Consider the following 23093-nt stretch of genomic DNA (forward strand, 5'->3'; position numbering starts at 1 on the left):
AGCCCTAACTGCAGCTGAAAATCTTTTCCTTTTTTTCTGTCCTCTTTTTGGTGTAAGTGGAGTTTGAGTAGAGTTTGAGTCTGAGGAGTTTGAATTTGAGTAGTTAGAATTAGATGTATGTTCACTCTGAGTTTGTTCGCTAATAGAAAATGGGTCTTGATAGTTATTAAGATTGTCTGCTTGAATAGCACCGTTGCTGGTGGATTTAATCAATGGAACTAAAACATCAAAGTGACCGCTATTAAAATTTCCTGTAAACCTTAGAATTTTAATTCCAAGTAGTGCTTCTCCAAATGTAGCTTTAAGAGAACGATCTTGATATACTTGAAACTCATAGGAAAATAATTCTGCAGCAGCTTTAATTTCACAAAGTGATCCTTGTGTGGTGGGCTTTGACATGTCCTCAAAATACAAATGTTTAGTACTGTATGGTTTATTAGATGATTGCTGGGTAAAGTACTTGAACCTCTGCCAATTATCAAACACATGATGCACAATCTGATTTCTGATGTGAACACTCATTGATACATCACCATACAATAAAAACGATAAAGAAGAAAAAAGACACGCGCCGTCACCGGGAATACTTATCATATTAAAAGGGAAATTGGACTCCATTAGTGCAATAAAAATTTTCAATGTAGATAATAAGTGATTATTAGAAGTAAATAATGAAATGCAATTGGTAAGTATTGAACAATAATTAATAATTATTTAAACTAAATTATCATCATAAACAAAATTATAATTATTTTCAATTAATTTATTAATCAAAAATTTAAAAGTTTTTTTATAAGATGAAGTTCAAAAGAATATTGAGATAATATTTTCACAATAATAATATTAGTTTGATATTATTTAATATTTACAATTTAACACAATAATAGGATTAATACTTTATTCCTAATAAATTTATAATTATTTTTCATTATTTATGATGATATATTAATTTAAAATAGTACCAAATAATATTTAAATTATTAAGGTTGGAGCAATGAATGATTTTAATGTTTATTAGTAATTATTAAAAGTAAGTCATGTAATGCGATTGGTAAGTATTGAACAGTAACTAAATTATTATTATTTAAACTAAATTATAATCATAAACAAAATGATAATTATTTTCAATTAATTTATTAATCAAAATTTTAAAAGGTTTTTTATAAGATGTAGTTCAAAAAAAATATTTAAATCATTTTTTTACAATATTGAGTTAGTTTGGTATAAATTTGATTAATACTTTATTCATCAGAATTCATAATTATTTTTTATTATCTATGATGATAAATTAATTTATAAAAAGTAACTAAAAAGTATTTAAATAGTATTTAAATTATTAAGATAACATCAATTGATTAAAAAATTACGGAAGCTGCAAAAATATGAAAAAGAGTAAAGAAAATATACTTAATTGGATATTCCTTGATATATAGTTAGAATTATCTTCTAATGTGGATTGATTTTACTAAATAATCGTTCAATTCAATAAAATCACTTTTTAAAAATATTTTTTTGACAGCTGTTTATTTTTTTTTCGAGTTTGACAGATAAACAAAGACATTAGCATAATAAATGTTTCATTTCTTTTTATGATAACTTCAGAATGTAAGTTTAAATATAACAGCTGTCAATAGTATGAAAAGTAAATAAAAAATAATAAATAAATAAATTTATAAATCAAAAAATCAATAATTATATTAAGTATCATCAAATATAATAAATAATTAAGGACATCATCATCAAATAAAATAAAATTATTAATTTAAAAAAAATAAAAATAAATCATTATAAATTAAAATTAAAATTATCAATTAAAATCAAATAAAATAAAAATTATTTATTATGGATCCTGAAAATTTAAATTTGGCAGTACTAATTAAATACGGTAACATGGCATTAAAAGCACAAAATTGGTCTCATGAGATAAAGCAGCAAGTAATTGGTAAGTAGAAATATAAAAATATATTAATATTGATCAAAATTTTTATGCATATTGCTAAAATTTTCTTTCGGCTCAAGTTAATTATTTATTTTTATATATATATATATATATATATATATATATATATATATATATATATATATATATATATATATATATATATATATATGTCTATAATTATTCATCATTTTTATTTTTTTAATAGACTATTTTGACAAAGTCGATGGCGTTTTCGTCGTTGGATGTACTACATCGGTAAAGATTTCTTTAAGAGATGGCCATTGCCATGAAGCTGTTTCATTTAAAGAAGGAAGAAACGAACTTTATAGTGCTGCCTATGATGAAGCGCGGAATGTAATTTTAATATATACTTATTTACATTTATTTATTACATACATTTATTATACATATTTATTCATTTACATATTTATTTACACAGTATTATTTACAATATTTACTTACCTATTTTTAGAATGTTATTTACAATTAATATTTTTATTTATTTATTTAATGTCAATCATTTTTTTTTATTTTTAATTGTAGGGATCGTTTCTTCAAGCCCTCTATAACTCTTTTTTATTTTTCGAAGAATTCTCAAAATTGATCGATAAACTAAATTTGGAAAAATTTGAAAGACTGGCCAAACAAAAAAAATTACAAAAAGAATGGAAATTAACTCATCAACTAAATAATTCATAATTCACATTAAATTTAGAATATCACCACATTTTAAAATACTTTAATATGTCAGATAACACAAATATATATATATATATATATATATATATATATATATATATATATATTTTAAGCATTATTTATAATTTATAATTATGTATAAACGAAAAATAAATAATTTTTATCTCTTTAACACGCTTTTATAAGAAAGCCACTAAACATTTTTCATTTATAAACATAAAAATTTTTTGATTTCAGAAATCATAAGTTCTTCTGAAATTGGAGCCAACATGTAAATTTTATTTAATTGTAATATAATCAGAATGTGTAATATGACCTGTACCTTCACAGTGATGTAGGAATTGCTTTCACCAAATTTTTATTATTATGAATAATTGTTTCATATTTTATGTTGGCTTATTTTTAAGATAACCAAACTCCTGAATTATTTTAACAATACTCTTGCAGAGTTAAAACTTCGCATACAAACATTTGAGTAATAAAATAGAAAATACTTTTTTTTTAACTTCCCACTATGAAAATTGAAAATTTTAAAAAATCGGAAAGTTATTGGTTTCACCCCGTTTTTCGAAAATCGAGTTCTCATCAGATCTTGACGTTTTGAGGTCTTAGGAAGCTTCCCCGACTGTTTCCTGAGCAGCTACTGAGGCTTTTACCTTAAATATTTTTATTATGAAACACTAAATTACTAAATTTATATAATAATTTTAAACATTATTAAGTTAATTAAATAAAGTTAAGTTAGTTAAATTTATAATTAATTAATTAATCATTGTCCATTTCTGACTCCAAAATTTTCTGCTCGTATGTACCAATCGCCGGAATAAAATACATATTTGTAGGCACAACGGCATCAAGATTATATGCCCGAAAATCATACGGTGAATAGTTTGCGCTGACAGCAAAAGAATGCCCGTAGAGACAGATTCCCGTAACCTTCACGACCTTAGAAAAAAAAATTATTAATATAAGGTAAGAGCCCCAGTAGCTACTTATGTACCAGTACATGATCACTCCAGGTATTTGTATGTCTATATTTACAAATATAGATATAAAAATACATGGAGTGATTATCATGGACTGGTACATGAGCAGCTACTGGGGCTTTTACCTTGTTTAAAAAAAAATTAATATATTTTTTTGTAAAACTGGCTAATCGCCACAACATTATTTCTTTTACCTGGTTCAATTCGAGCGTTGAATTGATGCGATGTTGATTGTCAATGATCATTAATACATGATCATTGCCATTCGAATCGCGGATACCAAAAGAAAAGTGGTCGTTGAAAACATATCTTTGGTAGCCAAACAGCTCCAACACGAATCCAGTGAACCTGAAAAAAAAAATTATTTAACATTTCTATACAACAGGAAAAAGAATTAAAATGAAATTTAAAATTGGTAAAGGCTATTCCCCCCGATGTAACATACAGGTTATATCAAATTGAAGCGATTGATTTGGTCTAGAATTAAACATGCAAACAGTGGGTGAATACCCTTAGACTTGCAAATTATAAAGTACTTACTGGTAGCGCTGCCCTTGTCGAAAATATGTTGCTCTATTTAAATTCATTTTCAGATGAAAGACTTAAACTTTACTGTGACGTTGATGACAGATAAATGTACACTATAGACATGTATTTGTTTATTCATTAACTTCACACGTATCTCCACAATAAAAACTTTTAACGCAACTTAGTATTAGTAATTACTATTTATAAAAGTTTGAATAAATTTATTTTGTTATTAATACACTGACAAAATTTAAAATTTTTATTATTAGCACCCACCCCCGCAACCCCCTGTGGGGGTGAGATATCGTAAAATTCGTTCATAAATTATTTTTACATCATTTACAGAAGATTCCTACCAAATTTAGAGTCGATAGGAGCTATAGGTTGAAAATTAAAAATTTTCATTGTTAAAAGCCACCCCCGCAACCCTCTAGGGGGGTGAGATATCGTAAAATTCATTCATAGATTATTTCTACATCTCTTACAGGAGATTTCTACCAAATTGAGAGTCGATAGGACCTTTAGCTTGAAAATTAAAAATTTTCATTGTTCAAAGTCACCCCCGCAGCCCCCATGGGGGGGGGGTGAAATATCGTGAAATTCATTCATAGATTATTTCTACATCTCCTACAGAAGATTCCTACCAAATTTGGTGTCGATAGGAGCTATAGATTAAAAACGGGAATTTTTCATTGTTAACGCCCCCGCAACCCCCCTTGTGGGTGGAATTCCGTAAAATCCGTTCTTAGCTGACCTCTACTCGGCGAATGGAATATTCCTACCAAATTTCAAGTTTCTAGGTCTGATGGTTCCCGAGATATCGTGATGAGTGACTATATAGATAGGAATCTCTTATATATATATAGATTAATACACTACTGGAAAAAATTAAGGGATCAAAAAAAAATTCCAAATTTTTCGGTAGTTTTCAACAGGCCGTAACTTTGAGAGAAATGGTCGTACAGGAAATAAAAAAAAAGGAAATTGTAGCTCCAAGTGTCTAGTTTTTGGATTAGAACTTCAAAATTTTGTAGCCTCCGCGATTTCTGAGTAATCGTAGAAAAACCAGCAACAAAAAAATTCTCAAAATTTTTTTAGTTTTTTTTTTTGGTCTACGGGCGTGGAAAAAATTTTTTTAGCTTAACCACCATAAGGATCGGATACTTTGTTCATTTAGCTTTAATTTCTTTTTTTAAATACCCTGATACGTCCACTCTTCGCTGAGATATCGGTCTTCAAATGGAAAAGGATCTTTTTGTCTTTGATTATCGATATCTCAGCAACCAATGATCGCACAGAAAGTTAAAAGTGGGTTTCAAGAATTTGAATGAATTCCCCTTAACGACTGTCCATTGTTTTTTTCTTTCTGTCACATGAATTAGAAAATGCAACAAAAAAAGGGCTTTTCGTGGTTTTTTGGAAAATCAAGCGCTGGATCGAAAATATTGAGGAAACCATTAATGTTAAGTGTGCCTTTTACAGTTCAATATGTCCACAAAAATCCTACAAAGAATCAAATTAATCCAGCCAGCCGTTTTTTTGTTTCACTTGATCGAATTTTTGAAAAAATTAAAGGATCACGTTTTTTGCTCTGAAAAGCTCATAATTTTTAAAAATGAGAAAAAAAATTGTTTTTTCGAGCTTTTTCCACATTTTTGTTCCAGAAAGTGCTTACATTGAAAAAAAAAAAAAAAAAAAAAATTTTTTTGAAATTTTTTCTCTTGAAAAGTTTAAGAAAACAATTACCGCCGGCATTAGCGTTATCCAAAGCGTACCACGTGGAGGTCGCGCGGTCAGATTTACGCCTCTGTGTGTGTGTGTGTGTGTGTGTGTGTGTGTGTGTGTGTGTGTGTGTGTGTGTGTGTGTGTGTGTGTGTGTGTGTGTGTGTGTGTGTGTGTGTGTGTGTGTGTGTGTGTGTGTGTGTGTGTGTGTGTGTGTGTGTGTGTGTGTGTGTGTGTGTGTGTGTGTGTGTGTGTGTGTGTGTGTGTGTGTGTGTGTGTGTGTGTGTGTGTATGTGTGTGTGTGTGTGTGTGTGTGTGTGTGTGTGTGTGTGTGTGTGTGTGTGTGTGTGTGTGTGTGTGTGTGTGTGTGTGTGAGGTATTTCAGGAGAATTGAGACCCGGTGGCTCGTCAGTGCCACCGTATTTAATGACTCCAAACTCATTCTCTGAAGGTTTTTGTTGGTTCAATACCGGTTATTACCACCCCTGTTTTCAATAACGGCTCTCAAACGTTCAGCCATGTTTATGCAGACGGTAATTTGAGGCTGCGGAATGGTATTTCAAATGTGCTGAAGTGCGCGCTCCAAAGCAGCTAAGTTCTGCAAATTTGGATACTCTCTGCGCAACCGACGGCCCATTATGTCCCAAACGTGCTCTATGGGGTTGAGATCTGGACTCATTGCTGAGTGTCGCAACAATGTGATGTCATGCCGCTCAAAGAAGCGCCGGGTAATGTTGGCTGTGTGTGGACGTGCATTATCTTCCATCAATATGAACGACCTCAGATGTTGTCGTCTGCGCAGAACAATGGGCCTTAAAATTTGGTCGATGTAACGTCTAGCTGTCAAATTTTCGCGTACAATTACCAAAGGTGTTCTGTTGAATGAAGTTTTTTTTTTTTGAAAATTTAAGCACTTTTTGGAACGAAAATGTGGAAAAAGCTCGAAAAAACAATTTGTTTTCTCATTTTTAAAAATTATGAGCTTTTCAGAGCAAAAAACGTGATCCTTTAATTTTTTCAAAAATTCGATCAAGTGAAACAAAAAAACGGCTGGCTGGATTAATTTGATTCTTTGTAGGGTTGTTGTGGACATATTGAACTGTAAAAGGCACACTTAACATTAATGGTTTCCTCAATATTTTCGATCCAGCGCTTGATTTTCCAAAAAACCACTAAAAGCCCTTTTTTTGTTGCATTTTCAAATTCATGTGACAGAAAGAAAAAAACAATGGACAGTCATTAAGGGGAATTCATTCAAGTTCTTGAAACCCACCTTTAACTTTCTGTGCGATCATTGGTTGCTGAGATATCGATAATCAAAGACAAAAAGATCCTTTTCCATTTGAAGACCGATATCTCAGCGAGGAGTGGACGTATCAGGGTATTTAAAAAAAGAAATTAAAGCTAAATGAACAAAGTATCCGATCCTTATGGTGGTTAAGCTAAAAAAATTTTTTCCACGCCCGTAGACCAAAAAAAAAAACTAAAAAAATTTTGAGAATTTTTTTGTTGCTGGTTTTTCTACGATTACTCAGAAATCGCGGAGGCTACAAAATTTTGAAGTTCTAATCCAAAAACTAGACACTTGGAGCTACAATTTCCTTTTTTTTTATTTCCTGTACGACCATTTCTCTCAAAGTTACGGCCTGTTGAAAACTACCGAAAAATTTGGAATTTTTTTTTGATCCCTTAATTTTTTCCAGTAGTGTATATAGAATTATAAATACAAATTATGTAATTTGTATTTAAAACATCATAATTTAGTGTGCAATCAGATGGCGACACTAATATTAAAATTAAATTGAATAACAGTCACTACGTGACGTCACACTAACTAAAAACCTCTTGAATAATACAATACTATTTCTTCATTATGCAGCGATTTGAAAAAACACAGTAAAAAATTTTTCATCATTACAACTTCTATGTAGTATAGAATAGGTGTTTACGAAAAAATTACACAAAAAATGAAGTCGTCATTCTTGTTAAACTCAATTTGTGGAAAAAAAGACACAAAATTTCTTACTGTGAATTATTTATCTTTATTATCTATTCATTTTAAGAAATAATCAAGTTACTTTAACCATTATTATATATATTTAAGGTTTTCCAACTACACCGATCAGCCTAACTCATCGAAATGAAATGAGAGAACATGGGGCAGTAACTGTCGAAGAAGTACTTGCCAGCTTAACTTCAGAAATGGTAAGTCCATTTTGCTTATTATTCATAGCATACTGTTACGTTCCTAAAAATACGTAAATGAATTCATTGAAATTTTAAGTAATCGAATAACAGCTTTTGACACTTTGGGTAGTCGATCGGGTTAACCCAGAGCTTGTCGTGAGGTACTGAGTCGAAGGCGCATTTCAGATCAACAAATGGAGTCGCTGACTCTTGGAGCCTGATGGCGATCTTAAAAACAGCTACACGGGGGAAAAATATATTGCAACTGGAGCCATCTACTAGAATTTATGAAAAATTAAATTTATTAATTGATGAATTTCAAATCATTTATCTTATCTTTATGGAATAAAAAATAGAATTAAATTAAATTAAAGAATATAAAAAAAGTTAATAAAAAATTTGGATAATTTTCATAAGACCCTAATATTCATACGGCGTGAATTTATCATGATTTTCTTACATATGAATAGGCATGTCCAAAAATTATAATTAAAATAAAAATATAGTTTCATATTATTTTTTACCAATAAGTATAATTGTAGCCAAAAGTTTGACAATCTTAAGGAAACTAATAAATAATATACGAAAATAACATTAAAAAATTAGGAAAACAGTTGATCCTGAAGGCCATCCCTACAACTTCCCGCTAAATCTATACCTAGATGCCTAAAATTGCATTTACGATGTTTTTAAGCTCTTTGAGCTCAAACTACAATTTCTGTTGTATTTTGAGCTTTCCGAGCTCAAAGAGATAGCTTTTCTTTATTTTTGAGCTTTTAGAATCGGTTGCTTTTGAATGGATCAGACTGGGAATTTCTGAATTATTCTCAAAAAACACTTTTTTCTGGTTTTCTTTCGTTTACAGTATCGCTTGAACAAATTAATCGATTTTGACTGGCTTAGCCGCGATCGACCTGGTTTTTTGATGTCAAAAGCTGATTAGTTTTTGGAGTCAATCGATAAAGCCGTTTAAAAGTTATTCCAAAAAAACCACATTTGAAAATATTTTTTGGTCCGAAATTAGTTCAAATTGTATTCAAAATTGAAGTTTGGCCAAGCCCTTTCGAATGGCGCTAACTACGAATAAATCGGTCAAACCGTTCAAAAGTTATAAGCGATTTATACACACACACACACCTCATTTTTGTGCGCAACCTCTTCTGCGCACCTTTTACTTTTTTGACATGAGTATTAAGACGTACATAGAGTATGTCGTCTAGACAACAAGTGCCTTTTTGGTCAACTGTTTTGAACAGTCTCCGAAAATAATAATTAAGATGCCATTCGATTCGGAATGACAACTAGATGATTTTTGAAAAAAACTGAAGTTCCGCTTGCAAAAAAGCAAAATTTCTTAACAATCAACTTAAAAAAAATGGGTTTAGTTTTGGAAAAATTCTGAAAATCTAATGAAGATTTTTCAATATTGAAAAAAGATAAAAAATTTGGAAAACGTGTCACACGAATTTTATTCTTGTGTGCGTCCCTCTCTGCGCCTAGTGTTGACAACAGATCCACACTCGGTGTGTCTCTAGAGTTTGACTATCTTGTATTATTTTGACTAATTTATTTATTGTATTTGACTCTTTATCACTTATATTTTAGAATTTACATATTATTGTTATTAGTTCTTAAGTATTAATTTGACTTTTGTTTCAGAAAATTGTACTGAACTATTTATACACTAGTCACAAAAATTAAGGGATATAAAAAAAATTCCAAATTTTTTGGTGATATTCAGCGAGCTGTAACTCCGAGGAAAATGATCGCACAGAAAAAAAAAAAAAAAGCAAATTGTAGCTCCAAGTGTCTAGTTTTTAGATATGACCATGAAAATTTTTTGTCATCGTCAGGTCTGGAGAAATCCTAAGAAAACTACTGAAAAAAATTTTTCGAAATTTTTTTCGTCTTAAAAAGGTCTACGGGCTTTAAGAAAATTTTTCGATTGTTTCGTGTAAAAGCTCTTTTAGTAAATTTAATACCCTTTAATTTGACGTAATCAAAAGCCTGTACGATAATTTGCCGCGGTGTTATCGTCAATCAAAGCAAAAAGTTTTTTTGACTTTGGAAATCAATAACTCTGGAAATAATGACCGTATAGGAAATCGAAGGAGGGTTTTGAAAACTACACAATATTCTCTATAAGAGAACGTAAACCGCTTTTGAAGAAAAATTTTTTTGAATTGAAAACTCGGACTGAAAAAAGACAAAAATTCGCATAATTAAGGATATTTGGATAACTTGGTATAACTTTGGATAAAATGGATGAACGAAGGATATCGTTGGTAATTTTTAACTTCAAAGTGTCCCCTAAAATCCCTAAGAAATTCAAAGCGCTGCGATTTTTTGTTCATAGTGCCCAGAAGCTTCAAATTCTGTGTTTTCGCAAAAATCACCATTATGAGCAATTTTGTGATTTTTATTCATTTTTCCATTGAAAAAAATTTTTTTTTCAAAATTCTTTTTATTTTTCGATCAAAGAGATTGATTTTTTTCAAGAAATTTGAAAAAAAAAAAAATTTTCAATTTTTTCGAAAATTTTTTCGAAATTTTTTTATCAAAAATTTTTTTTTTAATTTTTTTTTTTATCGTCTTCAGAATGCTTCACTATTGTCAAAAAAATTAACTCAATTTTTTCTGTCCGCTACAACTGCCTTAGTTTTAAATCTCATTTTAAAAATTCAATAAAAACAAATTGATATACCCCCGCGGAGTTCGGCTTTTCCTCACACAAAACTTGAATTTTACGTTTTTTTTTAGCCTAAATTCCTTACGTGAATTTTATGTAAGCTTTTCTTTGATAAGCACCTTTTGATATGCCTCGTCGACATTTAGCTGCCACAGATGTGGCTCGCATTGTTACCCTCCTTCGAGAGGGCTACAGTCAGGTGGAAGTAGCAGCTTCTATGGGAGTGAGCCAGTCCGTTATCAGTCGGGCCTATGCCCGATTTAACGCGACTCAAAGTTACGATCGTCGTCCGGGTCAAGGTAGACTACGAATCACTACCGAGCGTGATGATCGAGCTATCATTCGAGATGCTCGTCGAAACCCTACTGCGCATGCCCACACGATCGCTCATCATCAATTTCGCAATCGTCGACAACGTCCGCCCCAACAACACATATCGGCATCGACGGTTCGAAATCGCTTTCGAGAGCAAGGAATACGCGCTAGACGCGCAAATCGCGTGCCTATGCTCACTCCACGACATCGCCGAGCCCGATTGGCCTATGCTCATGATCATCACCATTGGGGTCGTAGACAGTGGACCAGTGTATTATGGACTGACGAATCTCGATTTTGTCTTCATGGCAGCGATAGACGATCTCTCGTTTGGCGCCGTCGTGGAGAACGAGATCGGGATGGTTTTACGAGACCAGTTACAGCTTTCAATGGTGGATCAGTCATGGTGTGGGCAGGCGTGTCCTTCAATACCAGAACCCCGTTGGTCATCGTTCGTGGGACGTTGACTGCCGATAGGTACGTTGACGAAATTCTGGAGCCACACATCCTGCCTATGCGCACACGCATGGGGGCAAGACGGTTCATTTTGATGCAGGATAATGCTCGTCCTCACACTGCAGTTCGTACGCGAACTTTTCTCCGCGCCAACAACGTAACAACGCTTAATCATCCAGCGATGAGTCCTGATTTGAACCCAATTGAGCATGTTTGGGACATGCTTGGGCGTCGATTGCGGCGAGACTATCCGCAACTGCACAATCTTCATCAGTTGACTCAAGCGTTGTTACGTTGTTGGCAAGGAATTTCGCAAAGTGATATTCGACGATGCATCAACATGCAAGAGCGTTTACGAGCTGTGATTCGGAACAGAGGTGGCAATACACGGTACTGAGCAGTTACTGCCGTGCGTACAGAGGTCATTTGGCAGCTGCAAACAGACAAACACGCAGACAAAGACACACACACACACACACACACACGCGCGCGTGTGTGTGTGTGAGAAGCGTAAATCCGACCGAGCAACCTCCACGTGGTACGCTTTGAGTAACGCTAATGCCGGCGGTAAAACAACAGTCGAAAAAAATTGAGAAAATTTCGAAAAAAATTTTCGAAAAAAATTGAAATTTTTTTTTTTTCAAATTTCTTGAATAATCAATCTCTTGAAAAAGCAATCTCTTTGATCGAAAAAATAAAGAATTTTGAAAAAAAAAATTTTTTTCAATGGAAAAATGAATAAAAATCACAAAATTGCTCATAATGGTGATTTTTGCGAAAACACAGAATTTGAAGCTTCTGGGCACTATGAACAAAAAATCGCAGCGCTTTGAATTTCTTAGGGATTTTAGGGGACACTTTGAAGTTAAAAAATTACCAACGATATCCTTCGTTCATCCATTTTATCCAAAGTTATACCAAGTTATCCAAATATCCTTAATTATGCGAATTTTTGTCTTTTTTTCAGTCCGAGTTTTCAATTCAAAAAAAATTTTTTCTTCAAAAGCGGTTTACGTTCTCTTATAGAGAATATTGTGTAGTTTTCAAAACCCTCCTTCGATTTCCTATACGGTCATTATTTCCAGAGTTATTGATTTCCAAAGTCAAAAAAAACCTTTTTGCTTTGATTGACGATAACACCGCGGCAAATTATCGTACAGGCTTTTTGATTACGTCAAATTAAAGGGTATTAAATTTACTAAAAGAGCTTTTACACGAAACAATCGAAAAAATTTTCTTAAAGCCCGTAGACCTTTTTTAAGACGAAAAAAAATTTCGAAAAATTTTTTTTCAGTAGTTTTCTTAGGATTTCTCCAGACCTGACGATGACAAAAAATTTTCATGGTCATATCTAAAAACTAGACACTTGGAGCTACAATTTGCTTTTTTTTTTTTTTTCTGTGCGATCATTTTCCTCGGAGTTACAGCTCGCTGAATATCACCAAAAAATTTGGAATTTTTTTTATATCCCTTAATTTTTGTGACTAGTGTAGTTCTATTATTTCATGATTTGTATATTTATTGCCGTAAATCTTTGCCATAATGTATTTATTCATATCATAAGCTTGTTTCAGCATTTAAGACCAAGGTCCAACGATGGGTATCGGGACAGGTAATAAAGAAAATGCAAAAGCATAATATTGATTATTGGTAATAGATCATAGTCCTTACTCACAGGGGTAATGCCCTACAATATCGGTCGCGAGTAGAGGGACTTGTAAATTTTAAGTAAATTGCTGGAGAGGCCCTCGTGATCGGACACGAGGCCTCATAGTTTTTGGTAAAAATAAAATTGGGAGATACGCGGGAGCCCGCATAGTGTGAGGAGTGTGGATCTAGCGCCTTGGTTTGAGTCCCTTTTATTTTTGGTGAGTACTCACAAGTTGAGCTAAATTATTATCCGCACGTCGCGTTGTCTCCTGGCTCAAATAATTTGTATTAAAAGTTATTATTAATTGTCGAGTCGATCCCGTCGTTAGTAAGGGGGTTTGTAGTGGAATACCTGTCCCGAAAGCCACGCGTGTGGGTCCTTGAATCGGCCAGTACTAATTTAGAATTTATAATGGTATTTTTGAGATAACCCGACTGAGGAGTTCAGGTGTCTCTTGGTTCAAGATTATTGCGTAGATAAAATTTCTATTGTATAGTTAACGCCGTCGTAAAATAACCAAATAGTCTATCGAGAATCTAGACAAATTATTAATAATTATACGCGACATTGTCATTATTATTTTGATTATACAGTCTATCCGGCTGAGAAATTCGGCTCTGGACTTAAATTTAAGTAATTTGTTTGAATAAATATCTGTTTATATTATTGTTAATTTTTCGTAATATACAAAATTATTGTTTCTCCTTTTTCCTAACACCTTTATATTATTTATTTCCCTGGAATACCTGGATCGGCCCTGGAAATACAGGGTTTGTTATTTTTCCCTGTTAAAAAAAAAGTAACTGGCGTCCAAACGTGCACTAACCCAGCCTGGGTGGCTGCTGCGGTGTTGCTCAGGAGGTTAAGAGCATTTCCTAAGCTTCCTATTCGGTTCTGTTTATTTTATTTGGGCGACCTGGACAAAATTTCTACTTTACTCGACGTATCCACCGTCGAGTCGTGTATAGAAATAGTAAAATTTTGTTACAAACGGTTGACCCTAAAGGCCATCCCTGCGACTTCCTGCTAAGTTCAGTTATTACGCGCTTGCAATTTTGCTGCTTTTGCGATGTTTTTGAGCTCTTTGAGTTAAAAAATTTGCCGTCATATTTTGAACTCTCCAAGCTCAAAAATAAGCTGTTTGATACTTTTGAGCTTTTCGAGTTCAAAAGTCTAATAAAAGTTTAATAAAAAAATGATTTTTTTCATTTTCAAACTGCTCTAACTTTTAATTTAGTCAACCGATTTTCACGCGGTTTGCAGCAATTGATGCAGTTTTTTAAGTACTATAAACAACATGTTAACATAAATTGATCAGATGTAAAATTTTAGAGTTTTTTGTTAGAAAATTCAATTTTTCTATTTCTTTCGTTCACGATATTTCTCGAAGAAATGGACCGATTTTGACGCGGTTGGCGGTAGTCGACGTCGTTTTTGAAGGTTGAGAGTTGATTAGTTTTTGGAATTGATCAGTAAAGTGGTTTGAAAGCAATTCCAAAAAAACCACTTTCAAAAAAATATTTTTTCGCAATTTTTTTTTCTAATTTCTTGGAATGTACCTGTCCGAATCGGTTTAAATATTGAGGAAATCTAAGTTTGGTGGAACCTAATCGAATGCCACCAACCGCGTTTCGATCGATTAAGCTGTTCAAAAGTTATGAGAGGGTTACACACACACACACACACACATACACACGCGCGCGCGCGCATACAGACATATAGACATACAGACACCATCGCGGAAATAGTCAGGGAAGCTTCCTAGGACCTCAAAACGTCGAGATCTGATGAAAACTCGATTTTCGAATAGCGGGATAAAAAAAATAGCTTTCCGATTTCTGAAAATTTTCAATTTTCTTAGCGGGAAGTTAAAAATTCTCTTCAAAAAAGTAATTAACTGATTTTTCCGTCTATTGAACCTAAATAAAGTCAAACGGCATTTTCAACGGAAATTTGAAGAGTTAAAAATTTTGACGTCAATCAAGCCTACACAAAGTTACGCGTTAAAAAACGAGACAACTAGAGCTTTTAGGATTCGTTTACGCTCTCTTCTCAAGGCGAGGTGGAAAAATTCGAGTATTGCGGAGATAATCAACGGCGCTGTTCTCTATCGATTAACATCGCAAGATCACCGGGTCGAACGCACAGTGTTTACGAGTGAAGTAAAAACGGAAGACCAATTTCTTAATGAAATGAGGGCTTACTCGTACGCAAAGAAGCGACCGTTGCAATCGTCCGAGAACTCGTCAAGTTCAGATCCGAAACGCTCCAAGCCAACGGGGACATGGATTAAATGTCTTTTCTGCGGTATTCCTGGTCACAAAATATCCGAATGTCGTAAGAAATCATTTTTGAACAAGAGGAAAAATTCTCATAGTCCAGAAGGAAGTCGACCATTTACCGCGACTAAAGGAACCTGCTTTAAGTGTCATAAAGAGGGTCATATTGCACCAAACTGCCCGTCAAGGAAAAGCAACAGCAACAGCGGCAACAACAGTGGAAATCAGCACTCGAGCACCGAACGCCGAGTGGATTTTTGCACCGTGGATGTTCCAGTGGGTATAATGACTCATATGGGTGAGTCGTTTCCATTTTGCTTTTATTCAGGAGCTGAGTGCTCACTGATTAAAGAATTAGTTGCTCAGAAATTTAATGGGAGGTATAGGAAAGTGGAGATGATTGTGTCAAATGTATCTTACAAATTTTATCTACTGTTTGTATAAATAACTTTACATTGGAGATAGTCTTTCTTGTGATTCCCGATAATTATTTAAAACATAATATAATGATTGGTCGTAAAATTCTGGGTCAGGGTTTCGAAGTAAATATTACGTAAAATCATTTTACCATTTGCAAGGCTAAAGTAGTCAATACATGCAAAACAGTTCTCAATGAGATTAACTTCAACAAAGTAGACACTGATGTTACGGGTAGTGATAAAACTAGATCAATTTCGGTTTTAGAAAATTTTAAAGATTCTTTTATCACGGGTTTTCCCCGAACCGAAGTTACTACAGGTCAGTTAGAAATACGTCTCATAGACCCTAGTATTACCGTTCAAAGAAGACCGTATCAACTTAGCGTAGAAGAACGGGAAATTGTCCGTAAGAGAATCGAAGAATTACTTAAAGCCAAAATTATAAAACCCAGTAATTTGTAACAGTTTTACCCGCTCAGATTGGCTCCTTAATTAAATAATTGAATAAACGAAATAGAAAACTAAAATTATTAACAAAAGGGCGCCACCAGGATTTTTAATCACGGTTTCTGGAACCGGTCCAGAGCAGAGAGCTTATCACACAGGGAGAGAGAGTGAGGAAGGTGATCTGAAATAAACAAATTTTTATTTAATAAAATTAACCGGTATTTATTTATAACAAATCAAATTCAACAACTTGTGCACTCGCAACTACACGACTCACTTACAACTATCTTAACACTACGACTTACAACTACCGGAGGATTTCGGGCTAAAACCGGTGACTCCGACTTAGTGCTAGTCTTCTACTCGGCAAACCATCAACAAGCAGAAAACATTGCACCAAGATTTGATTACCCTACTCGGCAAACCATCAACAAGTAGAGGTCGTCCAAAAATTTACTAAATCGCGCTGTCCACCGGACTCTCACGCTCTAAGATTTAGATTGCTCTACTCAGCAATCATCAACAAGTAGAGTTCGTTTTACACTCTTCCTCACACATTACCCACACTAATCTTCGCACACATACTGATTTACTTTATTTTATTTTTTTGAATATTAAAAGAGATTGACAAAAATTTACTTTTGCAAATTATTACATTGACTCAATAATTCAGTCATTAGCTAATAATTAATTTTACCGAATAATTTTCAATTAATAAATTATTTTCGATTAACAATTTTATCACTACAATCCGAATTTAATCCGACTTATAAATTTATTCAAAATTAGTCACGAGTTTGATGCTCAACATGAAATAATTCCATTTTCTTGTAGATTTTTTCCAATTTTAATTTAACGAATCTCGAACTTATAATCTCCGTTACTAACTAAATTCTTAAGAATTTTTCACAATGACGGAATTAACAAGATACTTTTTCCGGAACTTAATTTCAACGTAAAATTTTCTCGAGGGAGTTTTCCGATTAGTTAATTAAAATTTATTGAATTATAAACAATTTTCTCAGTTGATTAAAATCATTAATTTGGCCAGGTTCAATAAAACAATTCCTCAATAATTAACATTTGATAAATTATTTGCACGCTCAAAACAGACGCCAAATTTTTATGCTAGCGCGTGATGAATTTTGTGACCTTGGGTACACGTTTACTGCGTTGCCCGTTTTAAGAAATTCTATTCGATGTTATTTCATCAAATAAAACAATTGTACGTGAATCAAACTTTTTTGATTTTCGGAATTAATTATAACTACTCAATTAATAAAAGATTTAGAACAATTAACACCACAAGGTCCTTAAGGAGTCCTCGGGTATAAACCCCCTTGAGGTACTCTCAACGAAACTAGCGAATAAAAAATATCAATTAATTAACTGCTGAATTATAAATGTTAATTATTAAGAAAAGTTAATTATTAGATAAAAATGAGTAGTTGGATGAGCCGAGTATATGACCCCGCTGCTCATATATATATATATATATATATATATATATATATATATATATATATATATATATATATATATATTAGGGTGGGTCAAAAAATCAACTATTTTTTTTTTTACAATTAATACGGAAAAATGGGTTACTAGGCACCTTAAAAAAATTCTCACCAAATATGAACTCTTAATTTTAATAGGAAGATCCTCCGCGTCGCAGTTTTTCATTTTTTCTCAGTCCAATAGAAAAAAATTCATTCCTCATCATTAATTGGTCGTACAGAAAAATTTTTTTAAGAATTTTGTAGGAAATTTAATGCTCTACAAAAAGGTATCTTATGTTTTTCCGTAAACCTCACCATTTCACTAATATTGAAGATTAAAGATTGATTATTTTAAGTCAAATGTCACTTTTGTTTATGAATTTTATAACTCGACAAGAAATGGCTATTATTGAATGGGCAATAGAAATTTTTGTAGCAAATTAACTGCTCTATAAAAAAGGTATCTTATGTTTTGGCGATTAAATTAATCGTTCAAAAGATATTCATCATCAAACTTTCATGTATATCGATTTTAAGAGTTTTTGATTAAATAATCAAAAAATTTCAATTTAATCTATCAGTTTTGAGAAAATTTTATTTTTTGTCTTTAATGTAAGTATTATTTGAATTTTGTTTTCAAAATTTTTATTCAATAATTCCAAACTTTTTATTTTTCATCACTAGAAATCACGATCATGTTGTTTTTTTATAACGTCTTCAAAACGTCTTAAAAAATTTTTCCACTACAGCTGTATATTGTCCTTGGGAAAATTTCTTCTGTACAGAATTTTTGTTTTGTATTCTATTTACTCTGTTTCCCTTGTGAACTAGCGCCACCTACATTTTTCTTTATAGTTATATTGTTTTTATTTGTTTACATTTTCTACAGCATTTCTAGTGTTTCCACAAGTTATGATCTTGTATATGTGATAAAACGATTAAATATTTACAAATTTTGCGGTCACTACATAAATTTATATATTTATCGAAAATATGGATAAGGAAATTCATTTGATCGGAAAACCCATGCAAAAAATTTCAAAACGTAAGTTGCCAACAGTGAAAGAGGTTATGAGTGTTTTTTTTATCAGCTCAAAGTGTTAAAATGTTCTATCAAACAAAGTGCTAAAAATGCAACTGATCAAGTTATTGAACTATGGAAAAACAACCAGATTCCGACTAGTGGATCAACTAATGTAATACAAAAAATTCTTCGCTATCATAACCGATGGTTGAAATTGCAAAAATCTTTTGTGCGAAAAAAATCATCAGCCCAAAACAAAAATGTAATAATATTTCAGAATGAAATCAAAGCATTATTTGATATTGTAGATCATAAATCAATAAAACTGCTTGATAATGATATTCGTGAACTATATTCAAATAAAAAAAGTGATACCCGGAAAGAAATTCTTTCAAATAACCCAAATAAATTAAACAGTACTATGAATACGATGGAAGTAGATGAAAGTCGTGAGTATTTACAACATTTAATTATTATAAATTTTAATCAGAATTGAAAATAAATTAAATTGATTATAAATTATGAATAATAAAGTATATTATTGTTTTTCTAATTAATTATATAATAAATGTCAATATGTTCGTAGATGATAAATAAAAAAAATTTTTTTTGTTCCTTATTTGATGTCAAAATGAATGAGTTCCATATTTTTGCTTCCATTAATTTAATAACAACGCTTATTTTAGATTTGAATCAACTTGAGCAACCCTCAACCAGCCATGAGATTGTTCGAAGTGAGGAATCAGAGTCATCTTCAACCCTTACATTAAGTCAAGCTACAAATTTCGGTTCAGATTTAGAGTATGTGCCTCAAATACCGACAACACAAGCAAAAATAAATATTCTAACTCCAGAGCTTATCTCAGCACTCAACAGAGCTAATGTTAGTAGTAGAAATGCGATGTTCATTATTGCTCCAGTTCTATCAAGTGTTGGTGTTAATGTAGAAGATACAACTCTTAGTTATCGAACAATTCAACGAACTCGCATGCTCTTACGAAAAGACATTGCTATAGGACTAAAAGATAACTTCAAAGCTTATGATAAATATGTCGTGCATTGGGATGGGAAAATACTGAATGACAATTCTGAATCGAAATTTGTGGATCGATTACCGATTATTTTGACTGCTTTTGGTACTGCGCAGTTACTTGGAGTTCCAAAAATGAATAGTGGATCGGCAGAAAATCAAACAGCAACCATCTTGTCAACGTTAAATCAATGGGGTATTATTAGTTACATCAAGGCGATGTGTTTTAACACGACTGCGGTTAATACGGGTAACTAATCAATGATAAAATATTTAAAAGAAAATTTTATTTTCATCGTACTAGTTGAATTGTTTTCATACATTAATTAAATTTTCGACACGTGCCCATTAGTTATAATTCTTTATTTATTTATAGATTTTAAATATGCGTTACAATTTTTATTAAATACAGAACTTAAAGTGTAATTATCTATTTTTACTATACAGGAATCCATCATGGTACATGTAAAGAAATTGAAAAGGCCTTAGGAAAAGAATTAATTTGGTTACCATGTCGCCATCATATTTATGAGATCATTTTAAGGCGTGCATTCGAAGTCCATTGGCCAGTATCATCCGGACCAAATGTTCCAATATTTGGCAGATTCAAAAAATTTTGGGACACATTACGAATGAAAAAAATAATCTATCTTCATTTATTAAGCGATACTTACAGGTATTATTTAAATACAATTTTAAGTGTAGAGGATAATTTTTGATTTTTTACGAATAATTGATTACTTTTGGTAGTTATCGCAACCCCGAGATGACTATAAAGAAATATTGGAATTGTCATTAATTTTTCTGGGAGAAATGCCACGAGAGCAAGTTTTCTTCAAGCGTCCTGGTGCAGTTCATCATGCAAGATGGATGGCAAAGGCATTTTATTACCTAAAAATGTTTATTTTTAGAGATGAATTTGACCTTTCTAAGAAAGAATTGGATGGTCTTCGACAATTTTGTATTTTCATAGTTATGGTGTATGTAAAAGCTTGGTTTTCATCAACTTCTGCGACTTCTGCTGCTAATCACGACTTAGAGTTTATGAAAAATTTAATTGAGTACAGTGAAATTAATTCTTTAATTTCCTTGGCTACATGTGAAAAAATGACTTCACATTTATGGTACTTAAGTGATGAACTTGCTATTTTATCACTTTTTGATGATACTGTTCCATTAAACATAAAGAAGAATATTGTCGAAGCTGTTAAGACTCGCGAAGGTACAGATTCTAAAGCAAGAAGATTTATTATTGATAGAAAAAATTTACATTTAATTCTGCAAAAAAATATAAGTGACTTTGTTTCTAAGAAGTCATTAAAACTTTTTTAGATCTTTGATCTGCCGTATGATTTTCTTGACAAAAATATTGATTTATGGTCTGCTGATGAGAGTTGTAATGAAAATAAAGAATTTTTCGCATAATTGAAAGCTGTTAATGATGTGGCAGAGCGAGGTGTCACATTAGTAAGTGAATATAACCAATGCTTAACGAAAGACGAAGAGCAATTTCAATTTTTATTGCAAGTTGTGAAAGAGCATCGAAAAAACTACCCTACTTGCAACAAAAAATTGTTTGAAAATAAATAGCTCAGTCGAAAATTGAAATAAAAAACTTTCTTATAACTAATTGGACATTTTTTTCTCTAAAACTGAAATCATAATATATTTATAATGAAAACTTTGCTTTTTTATTGATAAATGATTAACTAGCGATAAATAATGTACAATTTATTTTTTGAATGTAGATAAAAATACTTACACATAAAAAAAAGCTTGAAAAACATTTTGAAGTTTCTCAGTTGATGAAAAAAAATTTTTTTCGTGTAAATTTTCTCAAAACTGATAGATTAAATTGAAATTTTTCGATTATTTAATCAAAAACTCTTAAAATCGATATACATGAAAGTTTGATGATGAATATCTTTTGAACGATTAATTTAATCGCCAAAACATAAGATACCATTTTTATAGAACAGTTAATTTGCGACAAAAATTTCTATTGCCCATTCAATAATAGCCATTTCTTGTCGAGTTATGAAATTCATAAACAAAAGTGACATTTGACTTAAAATAATCAATCTTAAATCTTCAATATTAGTGAAATGGTGAGGTTTACCGAAAAAACATAAGATACCTTTTTTGTAGAGCATTAAATTTCCTACAAAATTCTTAAAAAAAATTTTTTCTGTACGACCAATTAATGATGAGGAATGAATTTTTTTCTATTGGACTGAGAAAAAAATGAAAAACTGCGACGCGGAGGATCTTCCTATTAAAATTAAGAGTTCATATTTGGTGAGAATTTTTTTAAGGTGCCTAGTAACCCATTTTTCCGTATTAATTGTAAAAAAAAAATAGTTGATTTTTTTGACCCACCTAATATATATATATATATATATATATATATATATATATATATATATATATATATATATATATATATATATATATATATATATATATATATATAAAAAGTCTCCATACTTTGTAAGATTTTTGAATTTGATGAAGACTCCTTTGATCCAGTTGTTTTTCCCCTTTGGACTTTTCTGTTGGCACTTGTCTTGATCTTTCAACTACTTCTGCCGGTTGGAAAATTGTTTACTCGCACGTAAACCCCAAAATACCCCCACTTAATGCTAATTGGGTCCCGAAGATCGAGACGCGCCATTACTATGTCGAATAATTATCGATATCCGGCGACTTATCGATTTAGGGTAATTTTACCCTGTTACAAATTCACTGTTTTCTAGCCCTATATTACTCGTTAAGAAGAAAGATGGTTCAGATAGACTTTGTGTAGATTACTGAGAGTTAAATAAAAATACCGTTACAGATAGATTTCCTTTACCCTCAATTTCAGATCAGATCGTGAGATTACGGGATGCTAAATATTTTATAAGCTTAGAAATGGCTAGCGGCTTTCATCAAATCGGTATCCACCCAAATTCTACTAAATACACTGCTTTTGTTACTCTCGATGGTCAATGTGAATATCTAAAAATGCCATTTAGATTGAAAAATGCACCGTCTATTTTTCAGAGAGAAATTCTCAAAGCTCTAGGTGATTTAGCTTACTCTTGGGTTGTAGTCTACTTAGATGATGTGCTTATTATTGCGGGTTCGATAGAGCAGGCATTGGAGCGGTTGGAAACCCTTCTAAACGTTCTGGTTAAAACTGAATTTTCATTTAACTTTGCTAAATGTTCATTCCTTA

The 23093-nt window shown here is 31.9% G+C and overlaps 1 protein-coding gene across 14 annotated transcripts in view; it reads left to right on the top strand.

Annotated features, from left to right (window-relative positions):
- Pip5k59b (Phosphatidylinositol 4-phosphate 5-kinase 59B) overlaps positions 1 to 23093 on the top strand; it is a 337529-nt gene that overhangs the window by 241228 nt on the left and 73208 nt on the right. For 8 of the 14 annotated variants that reach the window (XM_074250315.1, XM_074250317.1, XM_074250304.1 and 5 more), the window contains 2 exons: positions 7982 to 8082; positions 8176 to 8462. In XM_074250315.1, coding sequence (XP_074106416.1) covers positions 7982 to 8082; positions 8176 to 8232 — 158 coding nt within the window. In that variant the 3' untranslated portion in view covers positions 8233 to 8462. Of the gene's footprint in view, positions 1 to 7981; positions 8083 to 8161; positions 8463 to 23093 lie in introns of those variants that run through there. The other 6 variants (XR_012480040.1, XR_012480042.1, XM_074250307.1 and 3 more) reach the window with 4 other exon arrangements.

This window comes from Cotesia typhae, unplaced genomic scaffold, assembly GCF_013202065.1.
Source record: "Cotesia typhae breed Kobodo isofemale line unplaced genomic scaffold, CoteBio_Ctyphae contig_56, whole genome shotgun sequence".
Taxonomy (NCBI): domain Eukaryota; kingdom Metazoa; phylum Arthropoda; class Insecta; order Hymenoptera; family Braconidae; genus Cotesia; species Cotesia typhae.